Here is a 24,058-nt window from a genome sequence, read left to right as displayed (position 1 = left end):
GGGGCCCGGCTAACCGGCTGTTTGTCCCTAATCCAGTCCGGTCCCGGGTCCTGGAATGGGCTCATTCCTCCAGGCTGTCCTGTCATCCAGGGTCCTGTCGTACACTAGCCTTCCTTCGACAATGTTTATGGTGGCCCACAATGATCCCTGACATCTCTGCCATCATCACCGCATGCACTGTGTGTGCTCAAAACAAGACTCCACGGCAAGCTCCTTCAGTCCTCCTGCAGCCACTACCGTTTCCTCATCGTCCCTGGTCTCATATCTCTGGACTCTGTCACTGGGCTCCCTCCGTCTGATGACAACACTGTCATTCTGACGGTAGTCGACCGGTTCTCCAGGGCCGCCCATTTCATCCCTCTCCCCAAACTACCTTCTGCCAAGGAGACGGCCCAGCTTATGGTGCAGCATGTCTTCCAGATCAGTGGACTCCCGGTAGTCATGGTCTCTGATCGGGGTCCTCAGTTCTGGAAGGCATTCGGCACCCTTATCAGGTCGTCAGCCAGCCTGTCATCCGGATTCCATCCCCAAACTAACGGTCAGTCGGAGCGAGTCAACTAAGACCTGGAGACCACCTTAAAGGTGCCTGGTCTCAACCAATCCCACTACCTGGAGCCGTCAACTGGTCTGGGTGGAGTATGCCCGGAACACTCTTGCCAGTTTTGCCACCGGACTCTCCGCTTTCAAGTGCTCCATGGGGTATCAGCCTCCACTCTTCCCTGAGCAAGAGCAGGAGGTCAGCATACCCTCGGGCCAGATGTTTGTCCGCCGCTGTCGACATACCTGGAGAAGAGCCAGGGCGGCTATTCTCAAGACCAACTACAGTTATTGTCGACAAGCGGACCGTCGCCGGACCCCAGCTCTCTGATACCGCAGAGGGTATGGCTGTCCACACGGGACCTGCCCCTTCGGCTAGAGTCCCGCAAACTGTCCCCTCGTTTCATTGGTCCTTTTCCCATCTCCAGAGTCCTGAGTTCCACTGCTTTCTGTCTTGTTACCCCGTACCCTCCGTATTCACCCTACCTTCCATGTGTCTAAGATTAAGCCTGTGTCTCACTGTTCTTTGTCTTCCGGGCTATACGGTAAAACGTCTCCTGGGTGTTCGACCACGGGGCAGGGGTTTCCAGTACCTGGTTGACAGGGAGGGTTACGGCCTGGAGGAGAGGTGCTGGGTTCCCACTAGAGACATCCTTCTGGAGGGGGGGGGTACTGTCACACCCTGATCAGTTTCACCTGTCCTCGTTATTGTCTCCACCCCCCTCCAGGTGTCGCTTGTTTTCCCAAGTGTATTTATCCCTGTGTTTCCTGTCGCTCTGTGCCAGTTCGTCTTGTATGTTTCCAAGTCACCCAGCGGTTTTCCTGTTCTCCTGCTTTTTGCATTCTCCTTTTTCTAGTCCTCCCGGTTTTGACCCTTGCCTGTTTCTGGACTTTGTGCCTGCCTGACCACGAGCCTGTCTGCCACTCTGTACCTCCTTGACTGATCTGGTTTTGACCTTCGCCTGTCCACGACCATTCTCTTGCCTACCCCTTTGGATTAATAAACATTGTAAGACTCCAACCATCTGCCTCCTGTGTCTGCATTTGGGTCTCGCCTTGATAAGGACATTGTCCCAGATAGAGGTTTATGTGTAAAGAGACAATTAAATATTCTCCTTTTTTAAAAGTTGTGTCCATCTGATCCTTACTGCAACAAACACTGTTAGAAACCAGTGTAATAGACAAATCTCTACTTCTCCAACTGCGCACGTGTGTGAGTTTGAGTGACCGACAGGAAGAATAAGCAAGAGAAATGGGAGGAACTTTGCAAGACTCACCAAGGTTGGTGTCTGTTGAATCAGGACACAAGGGTTCAGCACCTGAAAAAGAAGGCAAATTAAAATAGGATTTTATTTGCTTTAAAAACATATTATTAGAAGGGCAGCTGAATAGCATGTTTCTTGGGGAATCCAGTCTCAGTGAGACCTGATGTAGAGAACTTTAATAATCATCAGCATAGCTAGTACAAACCAAGCTGTTTAGTAGGAATCAATACACATTGAAGATCAGCGTATCAAAACATTTTCACAACTTACTGTCAATGACTATGGATTTAAGTAGGAGTAATTCTGCTCTCTCCTTTCCCTGTGATGTGGCAGAATAGGTCATTGGTAACTGAGTGGATGGCCAAGCAGTGCTGTAGAGGCCATGGGATAATCTCAATGGCATACTCTTCACGTTGTCTCTCCTCTCTCTCCTTGCCTCCTTCTCAAACCCCATTCGATGAGAAAGCCAGCTGTCCCTCCCTTCTGACCTTCTCCTCCAATGGGTTTTGAGAATGAAGCGAGGAGAGAGGACGCGAGGAGTATGCAATTGAGATTCTCCCCTCGCAGGTAATTGACGTTTCAGGAAATGTAAAGACCGAGACGAACATTGATTAATTAACCATTAGCTATAGTCTTGACTAAGTTAGAATTAGCCAAGCAAGTACATTGACTATTTTGCCCCTCAGCAATCTGTCAGTCAGGAAAACAAATGGAGAGAGAGAGAGAGGCTATATTTTGCTGTCTATTTACATTTCTTAATCAGCAGGCTGGACAACTTCTGTACTCCTTCCCTTTGTTCCGTCCTCCATTCTTCCATCCAAGCTAGAAAATTCCTGCAAAAAGAGAATCAAGAATTGAAAAAGGCAGTTGAGGTGCAACGTTAGAATGAGTGTTGAGGGGGAGCAGGGATAGGCAAAATGTATTGTCAAATACAAAACACACAAAAATACAAGGATCCCTGATGGATCAAGAAAAACTTCGCATTCATATTGGGGGTACATGTTTCAAGGATTAAGGCTAGTTTACAATGTCTCTCTCACACACACTCAATGTTTCCTATATGTGTATTCATAAACCATCTCTCTCACACACACTCTCTGTCTCACACACACAGTTAGCATGACACAATGTTGACATGAAGACAATATTTTCGATAAGTTATTGTGACCATCTCCCTTCCCCTCCTTTCTCATACAGAACACTCACACACATGCACACAGCTTGCGTGACAACGTTGACATGACAATGTTTTCTAAAGTTATTGTGATCATCTCTCTGTTTTTTTCTCTCTCTCACACACACACACACACACACACACACACACAGAGAGAGAGAGAGAGAGAAACACATACACATACACACATTTACTGTCATTAACTAAACAGATATAAAAATGTCAAAACGTTAGCTAGCTAGAACAGGTAAAAATGAAAACTTACCATGTCCATGGAGGATTAGCCAGTAAGCTAAGCTAATGTTAGCTAACTAAAATTAGCCAGCTAACACAAGTCAGCTAATGTTAGCTAATTAGCAAATATTTCCTTGACGTTCTTCTCCCTAACTAACCGCCGGTTTACTTACAAAAGTAAAATATATCTATTGCTGCGCGCAAAGCACAGATTTCAACCCAAGTTTTAGCTTGAACTGATATATACCGAAGTCCAGAGAAGACATATGAATAAAAAAACTATTCCATCGTTATGTCGAGATCACAACTTATTTAAATCATGATCACTATAACAAAAGTTTTGTCGAGATCACGAGATAAGCAAAAATACAACACATAAACCATTCAGTTGTTCAGATACACAATAACCACCTCATCAAGGAGCCCTGTGGCTGCATTGATCACAATGAACTCGTGGGTCATTTAAGCCCTGAACATGCCTGACAGGCTGTACTGTCTCCCAGGCTTCGTGCAGCCCCCAAGACCCCAGCCAATCACATGCAAGAAGCAACGCAGCAAACTTGGCTTGTGAGCTAGCTAGTTAGCTAGGTAGTCGGGTTAGCTAGCTAGGTAGCTAGCTTGTTATCTATGCTGGTTGTTAGCTTGCATATCTGATATGAGTATAAATTACAAGGGACACTTCATGTTTTGAGGATAATATTCAAATTGACAGTGGGTGAGCTCCATTCCTGATAGGCTAATCAGATTCAATTTCAGCCTCAGAGACTGATTAGTCAGGATGCTGTTATGTAGGCTGTTTCTAGGTAAGGCTCCTTGCAGGCAGATTAGCTATCAGCACTTTATAGGCTGATGCATATCATCCAGAGTGGGTGAGCTCATCCTGGCAGGGTGATCAGATTCATAAGCAGCCTCAGAGGCTGATAAATCAGGATGCTGCCTTGTAGGCTGTTTGATATGTAAGTCTCCTTGCAGACAGCCTACAAGGTGGCATCCTGACTTATCAGCCTCTGAGGCTGCTATTGAATCTGATCAGACTGCCAGCAATAGAGCGCACTCACTTGTGATCCCATACATAATGCACTGACTGCTAAAATGCCTGCAAGGAGCTTTACATATGAAACAGGTTGATAATCCTGAATCTGATCAAACTCTGAGGCTGAAATTGAATCTGATCAGCCTGTCAGGAATGGAGCTCACCTACTCTGTAAATGTAAATAATATCCATAAAACATGGTGTCCCTTACAATTATACACATATCAGTTATGCAAGCTAACAACCAACAAGACTACCTTGTTAACTAGCTAGGTCGCTAGCTCACAAGACTAGCCAAGTTAGCTGCGTTGTTGTTTGCATGCGACTGGCTGTGGTCTTGGGGGTGGCACACAGCCTGCGAGATGCTGCCTGTCAGGTATTGTTCAGGGCTTAAATGCCCCACGGGGGGCTTAGCTCCCCCACGAGCTCTTAGCTCGAGGCAGGGGTGATTTAGCTTGCTAACATTCTAGCTCCAAACACAAATAAAAGCATGATGTTAGCATGAAATGTACCATCCCTTAGTGTAGCAATCAATAAAAACGTATGTGCTGATCCACTGTAGGCTCTGCCTCCTCAGCCATACTATCAATCTATCAACAATATTAACACTCCTATTTATAGAGTTCATCTCATGATCTCGACAAAACAACTTTTGTTATGTCTTGATCATGAGAAAATTAACTTGTGATCTACACAAAACAACTTTTGTTATGTAGTGATCATGATATAAATAAGTTGTGATCTTGACATAACGAGCGAATCGGTTTTTCTAATTAATATGTCCTCTCTGGACTTCCGTAGATATGCCTACCTCCTTATTTAGCTACTGAAATTAAAATAAAATTAGTACACACATTATGTTGCTTAAAATATTTATTCAGAGAAAATATATCATATTCTCAATGTCAAATTCAGGTGAATTATTTGTTTTACTAATTATTGATGGAAATAAATGCGATACAAAAAGGGTTTTGTCCTGGTGGATTGTAGTAGGATATTTAAATAAAAGGCATAGGCCTATGTGTTATTTGTTACATTCTGATAACGAATTTAGTTAGTTATAATAGAACATCAAAATTGCATTCAGTGGAACAGAAGAAAATGTGCAGCACAGTTAGTAGTGCAATTAGCTAAGACAGACAAAAGATTACCATTAGAAACCAACACACACAGAAAGCTACCAGGTAGCATTAATTAAACAATCATTATTTAATTGTACTGCAGTGTTACTGCATTTTAACGGCAGTGAATTTTTGTAAGGGTATCCTGTATTGTTGTGTATGTTTATTTTTCTTGCTGGTAGCCTAGAACAAATGTTATGGAAGTGAATGTGCACTTTTGAATTGGGTGGACTGCAACTACGAAAAACTGCCATATAGATTGTAGTAAAATCAAAAGCATTTATAGTATCGGAGATTCGCGAAATTACGGACCATCTCTGATAGCTATTGGACCGCAGAGATTGTCACACCTTTTTGGTTTTGATAAATTCGATGACTTGGAGGTGAAATCTATTTATTTTTGGGGTTTTGTAAAATTGGTATTCCATCACCTGCACAATAAAAACAAAAAATGGCCCAACTACTGAAAAGGTTAATCCGGCAGGATAAACTGAAGTGGACTCGGCCCGAGTAGCCTACCATTAGCCGGAACCCAGAGTAATATGATTCTGCCGGACTCGGGAAGAGTTCGCCTGCATGAAGCCCTTTGAATCCAAGTCCATACCGAGTCTCAAACGGAACAGACACGAGTCCAGCGTGTTGACTGGGTGCAGTAGACTCTAACCCGCTTTGGTGCGCTCTGCCAGCTCTTGTTTTCCAACTGTGCTTAAGCTGAATCATGCAAACCCTGCTCAAAAAGAACATTACTCCAATTGGAATAATTGGAATGGCTCTAGTGTCTTAGGCTATCTCCAATGCGTGCATGGCCCACAAACACATGCAAATGTTTATATAGATTGGTGTCTATTTGAGTAGCATTTAGATATCTGGTCAGTAGTTCAATCAGATTACAACTAAAAAAACAGATATCGACGAAAATAAGATGTAGGCCTATTTTTCATGACGTCAAAAAGATGTCATGAAAAATACGTTGTAATCTAGTTGTGATCTGGTATAAAACGTCGACCAGATTTCAACAAGAAAAGGGGTCTTTATCACATCATATGGCCACTGGGTCCTAACTTTTGTTTGGTCCTGCCTTCCCGTGCAAACACCACTTGTCTCTCCTATTCAAAAAGCATGTAGTTGCTCTTTCATCCTGAAAATCCTGCCCCCTAAGAGGTGGACACAAGAAATCTCTGATTAATCTCGTTTTTTGACATGAAGCCTTTGATGATCCGCGCGCCTCACGAATCGCATGGCATTTTAATATTTGTTAGACGTTGTGACCTGCGTTTCACCCCTCCCTCAAGGCCTCACACATGAACAATTTCTGATTTGTTCGATGATATTGAATAATGTAGGCCTACTCCTTTTACCAAAAAAAGGAGCAGGGGCCCAAGAGATATAGGAATTCTGAGCCTAGAGAGAGCAATGAAACGTTTAGTGATTTACTAGAGTTAAATAGCAAACAGTGGGTATAGGCCTACACCGTGCGTTAATTAAAACACAATTCCGAATAAAATAAATGATTTTTGATCCAGAGGGTTTTTACATGTTACTCGAGAAAATTAAATTGTATCGCCCCTCATTGGATATATAGGCCATTGTCGTATAATCAGACCTTTTTACACTTAATTTACAAACTTTTAAACAATATTTGAGTAATCTAAACGTCATACATGTGATCCATTGGACACACAATAGCCTATTGTTTTGTTTGTAGGCTATAAAGTGTTCATAGGCCTAGATCGATTGCGAGCCATAACAGTGAACCCGGTCTGAAGCGCGCTCTGCTGGTGTGCAGGTGGCGTTACAACACGTCACTGAAAACGCATAGGCCAATCTGCTCAAATCGCATGTTTTAAGATTTACTTTGAGGTCACTTTGTGAGGCAAGATTATTATGCCATCTATCCATGCATATACAAATATTTGTTCGATTGCATTTTCTGCAAGACATGCTTTCAGAGAAAGAACACATATGTTGATCTCCCGATGCGTTTTCAATATGACACTTGATTCCTAACTACATAATTTTCACACACAAAAAAATCGGCCTACAGACTAATACATGTGTAAATAATATCCATGCAATTGTATTTTATTTAAATAATAAGTAGGCCTAGAAATGTAAAAAACGAAACAGCCAATTCAACACAAAACATGAATTATGTATGCATGAATCCATACAGAATACACAAGGTACAATTCCATAGGCTAGGATTTACGCTTCCAAAAGCACACATGAAAAAATGATTCAGACTTGTCTCGTGTAGGCCTATGTATTTCGAGGATGGTGTCTGAGAAACAGGCCTATTGGTATTGTAGGTTCGAGCCACGGCTTTGCATCTGTGGACTGTGGCTCTCGTCTAGTGACCTCGCTATGATCCCAGGGCTATGAATTATTAATGAGATCCGTGCACAGATTACCTCTATCAATATTCAATACTCATTACCCTGGTTAAATGGCTATTTAACAGTTATGAATAGTGGAACTGTTTCAACCGAATGGAAAACATTGGCGTGTGTGTGCTTTAGCGTCTTTATTTTTAATAACATCTTGCTTAATTATTTAAGCAAAAAAAAGTTTCCGACATCTTCTGGAATATTGCATTTAGTTGAATTTTCGATTATTAGATTACAGCTTTTTACGAAAGCTGTCATAAACAGTGTTTTCATATTGGCCTATATTTGATTGGATATCACTACGCAAAACTGCGATTGCAGGGTTGAATGTATACAATTTGGTCAGGTACGCAATGGGAAAAATATCAAACTTTGAAAAGACATGATGCATTATAAAGCAAAGGCGAGAAAGCACCTATAGCAACGCGTAGGCCTAATTACACAATGTAAAATAGTTTACAAGTACACAAGTCGTACGTAATTCCAAGTTTGGCATACACAAGCCTATACAATCAGGATGAGTGTGTGATGAGTTTATAGAATCATAAAGGCTAACATTTATATTGTTAGATCTCCATATATACAGCATAACTTGTTCAAATCGTCTGAGGTCTGATCCCCAAAGTTATCAGTGGATTCACCTATCCTCTCTTTGGACGCACGTTCAACGGTTTATCTTGGAGATCCCTGCTCAAGTTCCTGTCTATACCTTAGGCTATACACTTTTATCAAGACGGTCCAATTTTTGTATACAGACTTGAATTTCACATCAAGATTTTTTCCCGAATTTTCTGAATTCAGTCTGAGCCATATGCAGTATAGTAAAGCCTACATTGCCTTTCCATCAAAGCATCTGTTGACTTTAATTTTCCTTCTCATATCAGAACCTCTACACTGACTGCACGAGGTTCAATTAAGTCAATGTAGAAATGTAATTACTTAGTGCCCTGTTCATAAAGCCACAGAATTTCCCCCAGTTTTTCTAGTTTTACGCAGCACAAAATGAATTAATTCATTCTTATTTGCTGGAGTTTAGGTAGCCAATAATTCGATTATAATCCATGGATTCCTAAAATAATGTATTTTGAGGCTAATTCTAACATGAATAACATAAATATTTTTTTCATTATAATCCTATAAAGTGGAAGACTTATTTGACTTTATCACTGCATTTCTGATATGAACTTTCAATCCCAAGAGTAGTGCTATACAGTCCACAATCCTTTCTAATCCCCTCGCAGCAGTTAAACCGTCACTTTCCTTAAAGAATGTGAATTATATAGTACATGGCCTACTCCCCAAAACCATAGAAGGAACTTTATGGACCCCACGTGACCTTTCAAAGTCAGTAAAGGGGTTATATGTTCTATGGTACGGAGACATTTACTAACTTCGAGCCATGCACCTGTAAAACAGACTACACCTTGGGACATTTGCTGGGGAAACGAATATCTAAATACAAGCAAACAGAAGAGCAACTCAACCCAAAGTCGTTAGAAGGTAAGTTTAAAAGGTTAAGCGTTTGTTTTTCTGGTAAAGAAGGCCAGCTTGCAAAAAAAGAATGACTCCAATAGCCTTGAAATGATGGCGGGCAATTTTAAGTGGCAATATAGGTTGGACTAAAACAATGCAAATACTTGCCACATTAAATCAACAACAAACCTGACTCAAATGTAATCCACGTATAAACCTAGCCCCAAAAAGTCATCTCAAAACGATAGTATGCATAGAAACGTCTATGGAAATCATTATTGTTAATGTGTTATTATATGATCTATTAATTTAAAACAGCACAAAAGATATAGAAACATGTTTTTTTATTAAGTGAATTTTTTTGAACGTGGCAAGGTGAAGTAGACTAGGTCTAAATTGTCGACACATGTAATCCAAAATGCCATGAATGGTTTACGTTCACCAGTGTTAGGCTATAGCTCATTTGTGTGGATAGAATATGTTCAATATTGCATTCAACATTTGTGGGGCTAATGTCTTATTTTCTCATATGTTTAATGAAGAGGTGAATTAATTGCAATACTTCGCTTCAAATATATCAAGCGATGGAGAGAAACTTTATTTCCAGCTCTATAGATTCACATACAAATACAAAAAGCATAAATTGGCAAAATGTTTACCATCACTGTTGCCTTATAGGCTAATCCACAGAATACCACTCCCTCATTGTCCACAACTAATGGATCACATTGAAATGTTGAATAGCCTACATTCACATTAGTATGCAACATAATAAGTACTTAGTTCTAAACAATTACAATTGATATATTTGTGCATTTGTTATAGGCTACATAACATATTTACTTGTATTTTTAAACCTCCTTGAAAACATAAGGCTCTGGCCACGATAATCAAGCATAAATACAGCATTAAAACTTACACTAAAGCGCGTTGAATGATCCCATCATCTACAGGTTTACATTCAATGAAGAGCAGCATATGGTGTGGAAACATAGTCTACTGTACACGTTACACCTGTTAGACGGTTTACACAATATAAGAGCTCACGTGAAACATGACAACCTTCAAGAGATAAAACAGAGCACATGGCTTTAAAGCCTTTCGACAATGAGTCTTTTTTTTCCCCTATTTCCAAAGATAACTTCTACAGGCTACCATAACACAACGGAAAACTAAACGTCTGTTTAAGGACCATTTTTTCGTCTAAAATCGGAACATTCCGAAAGGTGCTGCGCTTTAGTTTACACTCCGGATTCCCCCTTATCATCACTTGCAGTTCGAGCTCAGTTATGGAACGCGCTACCTCCTGTAACCAGACTCATACTTTTCAGTTTATTGTCCTTCTTCCATTTCATCCTTCGATTCTGGAACCATATTTTTATTTGTCGTTCCGTGAGGCACAAAGTGTGGGCTATCTCTATTCTCCTCCTCCGGGTTAGGTATCTATTGAAGTGAAATTCTTTCTCCAGTTCTAGCGTCTGGTAGCGGGTGTACGCTGTTCGGGCCCTTTTCCCATCAGGTCCAGCCATTTCTAAATTGTATGAAAAATCCAAATTAGAAGTGAACAACACATAGGGGAAATATAATTTCAAACATTACAAAAATAAACATGTTTAATCAACTGAACAGACGAAATATGGAGCAATTATGGGTGTGGAATAGGCTGCAAGCGGGCGCGTGCCATGCGCGTATTGTAGCTACAGAACCAGAAATAGAACTTGCTTCCAGCCATAAATATAAATACTCACCAATTGTCCAACATTTAAATTCAATATTCGAACAGTAATTTTCTGAATTCATACTGTTTTCAATTCAAATTTCCTGCTTAGGTCACCAATTATTATGTGTTATCTTGCACTGGACCCCGTCAAAAAACAATGATCATTAAAATGCTACCCCATCCTTTGCCATATACCATCCTTAGTGACCTTACCGAGTTCATGAAACACTTGACAGATTTATGATGCTACAAATTTAGATTATAGCAAAACACAACAGCAAGCATGCAATCCACTCCAAAGCAAGACCACAAAACACAGTAGAAGTATGTACCATGGTTAATGTGCAGTTTCCGCATCCAAGGGAATATTTGTGGCGTTTGGCAATCGTTTGACGTCGTGGAGGTTGCATTGGACTCCTGTTGTGGTTGTTGCGCCCGGGCAGCCGTGCTGCTGGAGCGGCTTGTGTGTGCGCCTTCCTCGGACTCAGAGACAACGGCGGTATCCACTATCTCTGTGAAATGACTGTTGTTGCCTTTGTTGAGATTATTATTGCCGCCCGGGGTCGTGGTCCGGTCAGATGGAGGAGAGGGGCTTTTTATTTCCAAAGACTCGGGAGTGGCGCAAGGCAGGGGATGTGGATGTGGAGACGAGAGCGAGCAGGTCGGCTGTCTGTACCGGGCGTCTGTGCCCGTGGACGGGAAACCACGGGTATCATCCCCAACAGCCCCGAAGTGGCTACCAGTGTTGGTGCGATTTACGGTTAGGTCCATGCCATTGTAGTTGCAGCCGAAAGACCCGGAGTTCATGGTGCCAGAATCCCTAAACGTACCGTTCACAGCGCCGTTAGTCCCATAATTTAATAACTGGTAGTCGGAGCCATTCGGATAGCGCCCTGAAAACGAGTTAACAAAGTAAGAGCTCATTTGGTTGTTTTTAAAGACTCGATTTGTAGATCTTTGTCGCTATAATCCTCTGCTTCACGATTTATGATGCAATCATGAATTATAGCAATGAAGCCTACTGAACTTTGCCAGGTATGCGGCCAAATATGGGAGAGCGCTCGGGAATCACGTGCCTTTGTTGACCAGTCGTAAATTCTCACTGATGACTTCAAGAGGTAATTCATGCTCTATGGTTACAAATGATGACGAAATGATGGTCGTTATGCTCAAGTCAACGGTGCCTCCCCATTGCGCCCTGAGATCCAAGTAGGCAGACAGCGTCATCTACTGGCAGTGGAGGTAACTGTCAGTGACGATGCTATCGAGGATTTTTTTTCATTCTTCATTTCTTAAAACATTCTCGGACATAAAAGTAGGCTAAACTATTTTACCAACAGGTATCTCAGACATGTATCCCAGTAATCTGTTATAGTAATACATTAGCGTTTTGATCATTAGAGAGAGAGACTAAAGGTTGGGCTTGTTCAACTAGGTCAATATTTACAGGATATAATAATAATAATAATACAATAAATATGAAACCAGCCTGCACATCAATAAAACAATCAAACTTTCTATTAAATATTCACACAACTAAACAATGTTTTATTTGTATTTATAAAAGATGACAAAACATTGCTTACACTGCACATGACATCCAGATGCAATAAATAACTTGTCAAAACATTATTCAGTTGAACATGACAAAGCGATGTAAAAGCCAAAAACGAACAATATACAACACACACTAGGCTATTACAAAGCCTCTCTCTTGTATCGATATTAAGGACGTTTTTTTGAAGCAAACTATTTAATTATCGTGTCATTTTGACTAGGCCTGTTGTTGCACATCAACACCCCTCCAAAAACTGGTGTCCCTGCAATTATGTGCGAGAATATTTATTTCACTGTCAAGCAACAATATTTACAAAACTAAAAACACAAATACGATCAAATAAGAATAGGCTAGCCTACAGTTGTTTTAAACCTGTTTCTAACCTACATACGCTATTTAATCGTGCAAATATATTAGTCTAGGCCTATTTACATATTTCACAAAAATGTGTAGGCCTATGAAGCTATTTTCTGAAAAACATCAACAATAATTCAACATCTCTCAATTCATATTACAACAGTTATGGCGTGTGTAGCTTATTTATTCAGTGTCTTTTGATCTGTCTTATTTTCCTCTTCTTCGTCGCTGGGTTTCGAAGGATTCATAACTTTGTTCTCCTTTTTCCACTTCATTCTGCGATTCTGGAACCAAATCTTTATCTGACGTTCAGTGAGACATAGAGCATGCGAAATCTCGATTCGACGACGCCTGGTCAAATACCTATTGAAATGAAATTCTTTCTCGAGCTCAAGAGTCTGGTATCGAGTATAGGTCTGACGGCCCCTGCGCCCACTGCTGCCAAAGGTCCCTGCAAAAAAAAAAAAAAAAAGCTAATAAAAGTCAGCCATTATGTAAAAAACAAAGGTATAGACAGGCTAAAATATTGATTATAACCTTTCCACAATTATCACTTTCACTTACTGTTATAATCTCTATTAATAACTATTATCAAAGACTACTATTATTGTTGGATGTAATACATTTGCCTCCATTAGCCTATAGTAATGATTTTTGATTCACATGATAGCCTACTGTATTTTGACATAGCTTAGCAACATTTTGTATTTTTCACGTGAATCACGTCCTAGGCTATTGCATCCAATACGTATCCAAATGATCATGCATGTGTTCACACAATGTCTTGTAGAATTAATCCTCTTTTCAAAATTGAAATATTTTTTTCCCGTCTTAATTGCATAAGAAATAGTTACTTATGGACTAAAACCTGAATGCATATTGTGGACAGGCAATGCTGTTACAGTAGTCACATGATTGATAGGCAACATGCTGATAGTAAACAGGTCAGAAGTTTAAAACCATTTTTTTCAAATAAAAAAGTTTCACTCACCGGCGGTGCAAGAATTCATCCTTTGCATCCACGGATAAAGCAGAGAAGAAGACTTGTCGTCCACAGCAGTGGTTATGTTTACATTTTGCTCGAGGCACTCTGACCTGCGCTGATCCTGAGTTACTACGAGTGGCTGCTCCTCTCGATTTGCGAAAGCGCACGAACGGTCACTGTCCTTGTAAAAAGTTCCAGCTGGGTAGTCGCAGGGAGAGCTGGTGCTGGGGCGACCGTAGACACCAGAGGTTTGCTGGTAATATGAGGTTGGGTAAGCCTTCTCTTGCATATTGGCAGCTCCATATGTAGCGTTAGAAAAATGTCTTAAAGGGTCAGTATATCCGGAGGAATATAATGGTATCTGACCCAGGAGAGACTCATGTCCTCCCGGCAGAGAAACAGGAAAAGTTGAGTTGACAAAATAGGAACTCATTGGATGGACAACGGTATGCTCCGAGGAATATGATTTGTAATGTTTTATAGTCCAAGTGGTTTTGCCATTACTTTATCGGAGATTTGGTTCTAGCAGAAGGGGGCTTGCGTGATGCCACTGAATAGGGCAGAAGGGAACTGTACCATCTGATCAACGTCTGGCCAATAGCGAACGTCTGCGGTTGCAATATTGCCCTCCTGGGAGGCTCATGTTGCGTACAGGGGTCACCAGTGACTGGAAACGTAGCGCCCAGGCACATATCAAATGAGCAACCTCGATCATTCAAAATTGAAGTATTTCGTTTTCGTTCTTAATTTCGATGCAAACTAATTATATAAATAAATAATATAATGCTGACAGCACCGCTCTTTTTCTAACCTCCCCACCACCCCTTTAAAAAAAAAAAATCAAATATAGGCCTACTTGAGACGAATAATCCTGTTGTTCTCTGGTTGTCACTTTCAATTACCCACAAATGTAAAGTACTGATTACTAATTAGTAGGCTAGTTGCACAATGAAAAGTGGTCATATCCAACTGGGCACAGACGTCAATTCAACGTCTATTCTACATTGGTTCAACGTAATTTCATTGAATACACGTGGAAACAACGCTTGATTCAACCAGTGTATGTGTGCCCAGTGGGATTACATTGTTGCAGCTGAATGAATCTCTACTTTCCTGCAGCTGTTATTTTAAACTGTTGGATAACATTTATGTTTCATCATTCCTTCACGTATAAGCTAACGTGTTCGTTATGCTTTCTAGGTATTCCCATACTGGGCGGATAAAGAGTAAAACACGATCAAGACGTCTACACTGACAAATCAACGCACAGATGCTCACACAGAGGCAACATTATTTTCCAACGGATCAAGACCAAGTATATTATCAGTAGGCCTTTATTATTTAATTGAATATGTATTATTATTATGCTATTATCGTTGTTTTTTGGATGACTAAAACGGTCAAGAAATTTAAAAAATAAATAAACAAAGCCACTTTCTTTACAACATGACGCATTTCCTTTTTCCAATCAATTATATTTTCCTTGTTGAAAATTACATGTCAACACAAATTTCTCACTCAAAATCATTTCGTATTATCTATCACAAGTAGCCAAATGCAAAGTCATTTCTAAAATCAACGTCAAGAAAAGCAGGCCTTTGCTGAGCCAAGTTAATAGTTGATATGTGTAACTCATTCAATTTTCCTTCAACAGCATTAGGCCTTTGTTTCAACAACTAATCAAACCTTTTAGCTTAGTATCCTACGACTTCGCTGTATGCAGAAGGACAGTTATTCAACTTCAATAGCTTCTGTGCAAAATGCATATCAGTTTGCTTTTGTTTAATTTGATAATAAAAAAACAAAGAAAAAAAGAAAGAATATGTGCCAATATGTAAATTGAGTGTATATGTGTGTGTGTTACTGAATGCATTTATTGACCTTGGTAAATCCTGGAAATGCATTAATTGATAACGAATACACCCTTAACTCAAAAGTAATATGGATTTCTTTGGGAAAGAAGCCTTTTTGGAGGTGCCACCGCCACCAAATGTAGGCCTATTATCGCCCCTAGATGGCGCCAAAGAGCAATAAATGAGACGAGGTGAAGAAAATTCAGCATAAAGCTGAATTAATGCAGACATTTCAGTTTCCTAGTTCCGACTAGCATATGAACGCGGCATGAATTAATATGAATTGGACTGCCGGTCGAAACGCAGAATACTTGTGGCAGCTTCCAAGAGGTATCATATAGGCCTACCTATTTATCTGAAACCTTCGTCACCCGCCAAAGATGCTGCTGCCATTTTGCCATTAACACATTATCAGTGTAGCAACCAAGTCTTGCAAATGGAAACAATGCTATACTTTAAGACACTGTAGCCATTTTGAGGGCTACCAATGTTTGTGTAACTGTTTTTTATCGAATCCAATTTTAACCTCTAATGGCCTACTCTAGTATGATTGTGGTGGTATAGGAAATTATTGAGACTTGACGACCTACCTTTGTTTATAATCCATCATTTCGCTTGTGGGTATTCCGGATGCGATAATCTTGGTTCTTTTTAGATATTCAATTGTTGTTCCTTTGGTATAAAGCATACGGTAAATAACAATAACTAAACGAGTCCCTGTTGAAAATAAAATAAATATTCCATTGTCCTGGCGTATATTGAGTCTTTGACCGTACAATTAGCATAGGCTAGCATTGGATGAGAGATTCCTCATTGACTCCATCTCTCAGTTGGTGGAGCTGCACAGTTACTGGACACATTTCTTTGACACAATTAAACCATAGCTAAGACAAAGAGCCAAGAAAACGAAGGTGTTACTGAATGAGCGGTAGAAAACAGACAGCTGCAATATAACCTCATGGGAAAAAAGTTCCCTGTCCAGAGTCCACATGACCAACCTCAGCCAATCCCAGAACCCAGGCAGTCGTAAAATTCCATCACAAAGTTATACATTTTCATAAAGAGACTCAAATTTATTGCATTTTTCAGTAGAAGGCGTTTTTTTCTTCATCGCCGTCTTTTTCTTTTAAAGACGGGTGTGCATCTTAAGCAATTTTTGGAAGCTACATTGTCTTTAAAGCGAAATGGCTAGACCTATAATATTTCAGGTTGGTATCATATTTAGAGAATTTGATGATCATACCTTATCAATTCAATTCAGAAGGCAAAAATATGGAAACCTTTAACCAATTGTAGTTCCACACTATAGCATATAGGCATAATCTATAACATGTTTGATAACTATTTACATTGTATTATAAGGTAAGTAGCCTATTATACGTATACTTAAAGGATTGATAAAATGTTTAAAAGCTTAGGTAGCTCATGTAAGCGGCTAATAATAGTTGGCTAGGCCTAGTCTACATTTGCATTAGCCTACATTTAGTTATTAATTTAGTTAAACTATATATCAACATAATCAACCGTGCAGTCTTTGACTCCCTTACGTATGCCTACCTTCATAGCGTTAGCACACATTTTCAAGCAAATGCAAGCAAAATGTGTTATATTTCCCATCCATTTTTAGATTTTGCTCACATATAAAATAGTTGTGTGTTAAGATAGAGATATATACCAAATATATCCCTGTATGAAAACACAAGGCATATGAAGTGAAAAGTAAATATCAAATGAATTTCTCTTTTTTAATTATTTTTATTTAACCTTTATTTAACTAGGCTAGGCCTATCCCCAGCAACTGTTTGCATGGTGCCCTGTTTAATTTCATTTCGTTGACAAAAAGGATTTCCGACATTTATAGATGCAATAAAACCATAACCCCCGCTCCCCACAGAGAGAATTCGGCCTAATCTCCCGAAAACGGGGTACCCAAACCGAACATAGGTTATTCTAGAAAACGGACAGTTATTTAGTTAAATTATCGTAAAGGTAAGTATTTTTTTAATCGAAATAACCCAATTTACCTCCACGATTATAAATGAAATTTCGTTTTCTATCATTATTTTCTAGAAAATTCTTAAATATGATGTATATTATGTAGTCTATCTTCTGATCTTTTGAATTGGATGTTGTCTAATAGTGCAGTGTGAAATGATTCCTCCTCGAATTAATGTGACAAGTAGATTCTAGTCCTACATTTGCCCGTTTTTATTGCAGCTAAAACATGCTAACAATCTATCAACAATAATTAAACGAACATAAAGCATTTCAATAAAGCATTTTCATGAACTGCACACTTTTGGGCTTTGTTGGGTCATGAATGTGGATCAAATGAATTGAAATAGTGTGTGTGTCCCTCTTTCCTGGCATTAACTCCCTAATTAATCCACACTTTCAGACTTTTTTACATTAACCTTCAGTAGACACTTTTTTGTACACTAAGCCAATTAATATATAATTGCCCAATTAGCATAAATGCATCAGTTATAGATTTTCTATATTGCCTTTAGGTCTTTTGAATTTGTGATGATAGTGCCAAACTGTATAGGTTAGCCTATACTCAAAATATTGATATAACACTGAGGAAACCGGATACAGAACTGCAAGATGTTATCTTGGTTGTAAACGTTTATATCCCTTTTCCTCTCCCCGGGAACCAACTCTTGAGGGAATACCATATGCCAAAGATCCCCAAAATTACACTTTTAAGTAGGCCTACTATGTTTCACAATAAAATGAGGCTTACATTTTAAAAGGTGACATTTTATTGACAGTGTATATCCAGTATAGCCATCACAGCCAAGGCCTGACAAGACAACAGACAAAAAACGACCAATTAAAATGACAGAGACTCGATTTGCGCAAAGTTGTTTACAAACATCTCAAGTTAGTATTCAGTTCCATCTAACGAATAATCATTATTATTAGTGTCAGAAAATGTGGCAGTTGTGCGACCATACTGTACTAAGTTACCAAATTATACATTCTAACAACATAAATTCCTGTTCAGACTTTTCTGCAGAGGTTGATTCACACCTTAAACCTTTTGTGCAAACCTCTAATTAGAATGATGCGTAAAATGTTGCGTAAAAGCTAGTTGTGCGCTAGTTGTGCGTCTTGTCAAGTTCAACTTGACAATGAATGATCAATAAACACAATACATTTCACTGTTGTGGCCTCTGTGTAGCCTCCCATCACCAAGTCTAGATCTAGTCTTATCCTTTACCCTCCTCATCTGACGTCATAATCTTATTTTCAGTTTCTTTGCTCTGTTTCTCGATTTCATTCTGATCCAGCATATTTACTGAAAATGTGTCCTTCTTGTTCTCCCTTTTCTATTTTATGAGTCTGTTTTGAAACCAGATTTTAATCTACTGATCGGTGAGTCAAGTAAGGTTGAATAGAAACTCTGTCTGTCTGCCTCTTCTCTGTCCCGTAGCTGTTGAGAGATTAACCATTTTAGACAAATTTAGATAGGCCAAAAAATGTACCCAATACCAAAGGCTACCCCAAACCATAGACGTTAGTGAACACACACACACACACACACACACACACACACACACACACACACACACACACACAGTTTGTGTATGTATTATTCTTAACAATAAAAATAAACTATAAATCAGGCGAAGCAAGACCTTTTCTCACATCATGAAATAGATTTACAGATTTACCTTGTAGTTTCATCCAGGGAAAGTGGTCCGGCTGAGAGGAGCAATGTTCTGCGCACTCGGAATCATCTGCAACCCAGTGGATTTCAAATGACGATCAATGTAGGCCTACTGGGTACAATCCATATTATGGTTTTGCATAAATGGTTGGTCTCTTTATCGCATCGTGGGCATGATACAAGCTGCCCTTCGGCAGCGACAATAAGCACGGATTTTGTTGGTGAGAGGTTTTGAACAACATGTGCCATTGGTAGAATTCCGGTAACTGCTTGGGTTGCTGCTGTTGGATGGTGCCACCGGCACAGTATCCCGGTAAGTGCTTGGAAAGCTGCTGCTGGATGGTGCTACCGGCACGGTATCCGTATGCTGAAGAGGGTGTACTTTTCCAAATCATGTGCTAGCCCATAATCGGATTGCAAGGACTCGCTCTTACTGTATTTTGAGAATAGACCATTAATGAAATAAGAGCTATTTTCGACTTTGTTTCAAATCTCATTCAACAGGCAGGCTACTACTTCATGAAATAACGACAGGTTTCGAAAGTTTAGGCATGAGTTGAGAGATAACCCTCGACGAAGACCAACATTTTCATGTCAATTCAATACCTCGAAAGTACATGAATGATAATGTTGGGCAGACTATGGATTATAGCTTCACGGGGTATAGTCCACCATGTTTTGGATACGATGATGGGCGTCTACAATCCACTGCATGTCTTCAGAATCTCCAGACAGACAACAGACAAAGCATTGCGCCTTTGTCAAGTGGAAAGTGAGAGAAACAAACATAGGGAGAAAGAGGAAGAAGGAAGGAGTGGGTGATGAAGGGAGACAAGGGAAGAGTGAACCTGATACAAATATTCAACTGTGAAGAGAATTTGCTGAAATAATAGAGAATATTGATGCATTGGCTAGTTAACTGGATCGTATATAAGAAGACAGCCTACATCTTATGATGTATTTCTAACAACAAATGGATAACTTATATTATTGCTTTCTAGGCATTCAAAAAGGCCAATAATACAATTCTATTTTTTATGATCAGTACTCAGACTGGTTCAATGGGCAAAGTAAAGGCTATATCTACACCCCAACCAGAAGCCATGGATTACAGGCAACATTCGCACTGAGCTAAAGGGTAGAGCTGCCACTTTCAAGGAGCGGGACTCTTGCAAACTGCTGCCGATGTGAGTAAGACCTTTAACAGGTCAACATTCACAAGGCCGTAGGGCCAGACGGATTACCAGGACGTGTACTCCAAGCATGCGCTGACCAATTGGCAAGTGTCTTGACAGGCATTTTCAACCAATCCCTGTCTGAGTCTGTAATACCAACATGTTTCAAGCAGACCACCATAGTCCCTGTGCCCAAGAACACTAAGGTAACCTGCCTAAATGATTACCGCCCCATGGCACTCACATCGGTAGACATGAAATGCTTTGAAAGGCTGGTTATGGCTCACATCACCACCATTATCCCAGAAACACTAGACCCACTCCAATTTGCATACCACACCAACAGATCCACAGATGATGCAATCTCTATTGCACTCCACACTGCCCTTTCACACCTGGACAAAAGGAACACCTATGTGAGAATGCTATTCATTGACTACAGTTCAACACCATAGTGCCCTCAAAGCTCATCACTAAGCTAAGGACCCTGGGACACAACACGGAGGCGCCTCAGGCGTGCATGCTCAGCCCCCTCCTGTACTCACTGTTCACTCATGACTGCACGGCCAGGCACGACTCCAACACCATCATTAAGTTTGCTGATGACACAACAGTGATGGTGTTGGAGTCGTGCCTGGCCGTGCAGTCATGAGTGAACAGTGAGTACAGGAGGGGGCTGAGCATGCACGCCTGAGGCGCCTCCGTGTTGTGTCCCAGGGTCCTTAGCTTAGTGATGAGCTTTGAGGGCACTATGGTGTTGAACTGTAGTCAATGAATAGCATTCTCACATAGGTGTTCCTTTTTGTCCAGGTGTGAAAGGGCAGTGTGGAGTGCAATAGAGATTGCATCATCTGTGGATCTGTTGGTGTGGTATGCAAATTGGAGTGGGTCTAGTGGCCTTCCCTGTAGCTCAGTTGGTAGAGCATGGTGTTTGCAACGCCAGGGTTGTGGGTTCGTTTCCCACGGGGGGCCAGCAAAAAAAAAAAATGTATGCATTCACTACTGTAAGTCGCTCTGGATAAGAGCGTCTGCTAAATGACTAAAATGTAAATGTAAATGTAAAACAGTGGTAGGACTGATCACCGACAACAATGAGACACCCTATATGGAGGAGGTCAGAGACCTGACCGTGTGGTGCAAGGACCTCTCCCTCAATGTGATCAAGACAATGGAGATGATTGTAGACTACAGGAAAAGGAGGACTGAGCACGCTCCCATTCTCATCAACAGGGCTGTAGTGGAGCAGGTTGAGAGCTTCAAGTTCCGTGGCGTCCACATCACCAACAAACTAACATGGGCCAAGCACACCAAGACAGTCGTGAAGAGGGCATGAAAACCTATTTCCCCTCAGGAGACTGAAAAGATTTGGCATGGGTCCTCAGATCCTCAAAAGGTTTTACAGCTACACCATCGAGAGCATCCTGACGGGTTGAATCACTGCCTGGTATGGCAACTGCTTGGCCTCCAACAGCAAGGCATTACAGAGGGTACTGCATACGGCCCAGTTCATCAACGGGGCCAAGCTTCCTGCCATCTAGGACCTCTATACCAGGCGGTGTCAGAGGAAGGCCCTAAAAATTGTCAAAGACTCCAGCCACCCTAGTCATAGACTGTTCTCTCTGCTACCGCACGGCAAGCGGTACCGGAGCGCCAAGTCTAAGTCCAAGAGGCTTCTAAACAGCTTCTACCCCTAAGCCATAAGACTCCTGAACATCTAATCAAATAGCTACCCAGACTATTTGCATTGCCCCCCCCCCCTTCTACGCTGCTACTCTCTGTTATTATCTATGCATAGTCACTTCAATAACTCTACCTATACTACCGTTCAAAAGTTGGGGGCCATTTAGAAATTTCCTTGTTTTTGAAAGAAAAGCAAAAAAAATATCCATTAAAATAACATCAAATTGATCAGAAATACAGTGTAGACATTATTAATTTTGTAAATTACTATTGTAGCTGGAAACAGCAGATTATTTTATGGAATATCTACATAGGCGTACAGAGGCCCATTATCAGCAACCATCACTCTTGTGTGTTAGCTAATCCAAGTTTATCATTTTAAAAGGCTAATTGATCATTAGAAAACCCTTTGCAATTATGTTAGCACAGCTGAAAATTGTTGTTCTGATTAAAGAAGCAATACAACTGGCCTTCTTTAGACTATTTGAGTATCTGGAGCATCAGCATTTGTGGGTTCGATTACAGACTCAAAATGGCCAGAAACAAAAAACTTTCTTCTGAAACTCATCAGTCGATTCTTTAAGGGCTGTCGTCGGAGAGAGACCAAGGTGCAGCGGAGTTAGTATTCATCATAAAAGGTTTTAATTAAAAAACAAGAGAACACTACCAAAATGAACCAAAACGACAGCAAACAGATTTGCAGGCTAGACAAACAGCAGTGCAAATACAACTACCCACAAAAACCCAAACCAAACACACACCTATATATAGGACTCTCAATCAGAGGCAACTAGAAACACCTGCCTCCAACACCCAAACCTAAACTAGACAGAACGTAGAAATATCTACAAAACACAAACCCTCTGCCACGTCCTGACCAAAACTAATACAATTACTCCCTCTGCTGGTCAGGACGTGACAGTACCCCCCCCCTAAAGGTGTAGACCCCGAATGCACCTAAAAGAAAAGACAAAAAAACCCAAACAACAAAAAATATCCCCCTCAACTAAAGGGAGGGAAGGGAGGGTGGCTGCCGTCAACGACGGCACTGTGCTACACCCCCCCTCCCCAACCCACCTATATTGGAGGCGGCTCAGGTGCGGGACGTGGACCCCGCTCCACCCTCGGCGTCGCCCACTTAGGTGGCGCCCCTGGCCGCGTCGGAGGACTGGTGGCTGCGCCCGGCTGGCGGGTGTCCCTTGCTGCGCCCGGCTGGCGGACGACCCTGGCTGCGCCCGGCTGGCGGGCGGCGATGGCTGCGCCCGGCTGGCGGGTGTCCCTTGCTGCGCCCGGCTGGCGGACGACCCTGGCTGCGCCCGGCTGGCGGGCCACTCTGGCAGATCCGGCAGACGGGCCACTCTGGCAGCTCCGGGCAGACGGGCCACTCTGGCGACTCCTGACTGGCGGGCGGCTCTGGCGGCTCCTGACTGGCGGGCGGCTCTGGCGACTCCTGACTGGCGGGCGGCTCTGGCGACTCCTGACTGGCGGGCGGCTCTGGCAGTTCCTGACTGGTGGGCGGCTCTGGCGACTCCTGACTGGCGGGCGGCTCTGGCGACTCCTGTCTGGCGGGCGGCTCTGGCGGCACCAGACTGGCGAGGCTGGGCTGATGCACTAGATGCCTGATGCGTGGGGCTGTTACAGGATGTGCCAGTCTGGGCACACGCACCTTAGGGCTAGTGCGGGGAGCGGGAACAGGCCGAGTCAGACTGGGCTGATGCACCTCAGGGCTAGTGCGGGGAGCTGGCCTGGGGCTCCATCCTCACCCCGCAAAACTGCCCTTGTGCCCCCCCCCCAAAAAAATTCTTGGGGCTGCCTCTCGGGTTTACTTAA

At 41.5% G+C, this 24,058-nt stretch overlaps 2 protein-coding genes and 1 long non-coding RNA gene across 3 annotated transcripts; all 3 read right to left on the bottom strand.

The window, feature by feature from the left end:
• Positions 1–1,598: 1,598 nt before the first annotated feature.
• LOC123731461 (uncharacterized) lies at positions 1,599–16,680 on the bottom strand. Its single transcript, XR_006762594.1, has 3 exons — positions 16,288–16,680; positions 2,553–2,635; positions 1,599–1,856 (listed from the first exon to the last, which is right to left on the bottom strand). It is a non-coding gene; the product is annotated as an uncharacterized lncRNA (long non-coding RNA).
• On the bottom strand, positions 9,798–12,081 carry LOC106589284 (homeobox protein Hox-B5b). Its single transcript, XM_014179049.2, has 2 exons — positions 11,277–12,081; positions 9,798–10,755 (listed from the first exon to the last, which is right to left on the bottom strand). The coding sequence occupies exons 1-2, from the start codon at positions 11,866–11,868 to the stop codon at positions 10,508–10,510; spliced, it is 840 nt and encodes a 279-aa protein (XP_014034524.1). The 5' UTR covers positions 11,869–12,081; the 3' UTR covers positions 9,798–10,507.
• Positions 12,472–14,648, bottom strand: LOC106589285 (homeobox protein Hox-B6b). The gene is made up of 2 exons (XM_014179050.2): positions 13,851–14,648; positions 12,472–13,310 (listed from the first exon to the last, which is right to left on the bottom strand). The coding sequence occupies exons 1-2, from the start codon at positions 14,275–14,277 to the stop codon at positions 13,039–13,041; spliced, it is 699 nt and encodes a 232-aa protein (XP_014034525.1). The 5' UTR covers positions 14,278–14,648; the 3' UTR covers positions 12,472–13,038.
• Positions 16,681–24,058: the final 7,378 nt, after the last annotated feature.

This window comes from Salmo salar, chromosome ssa28, assembly GCF_905237065.1.
Source record: "Salmo salar chromosome ssa28, Ssal_v3.1, whole genome shotgun sequence".
Lineage (NCBI taxonomy): Eukaryota > Metazoa > Chordata > Actinopteri > Salmoniformes > Salmonidae > Salmo > Salmo salar.
The sequence above is the reverse complement of the archived record's forward strand: the minus strand, read 5'-3'. Positions and strand labels throughout refer to the sequence as shown.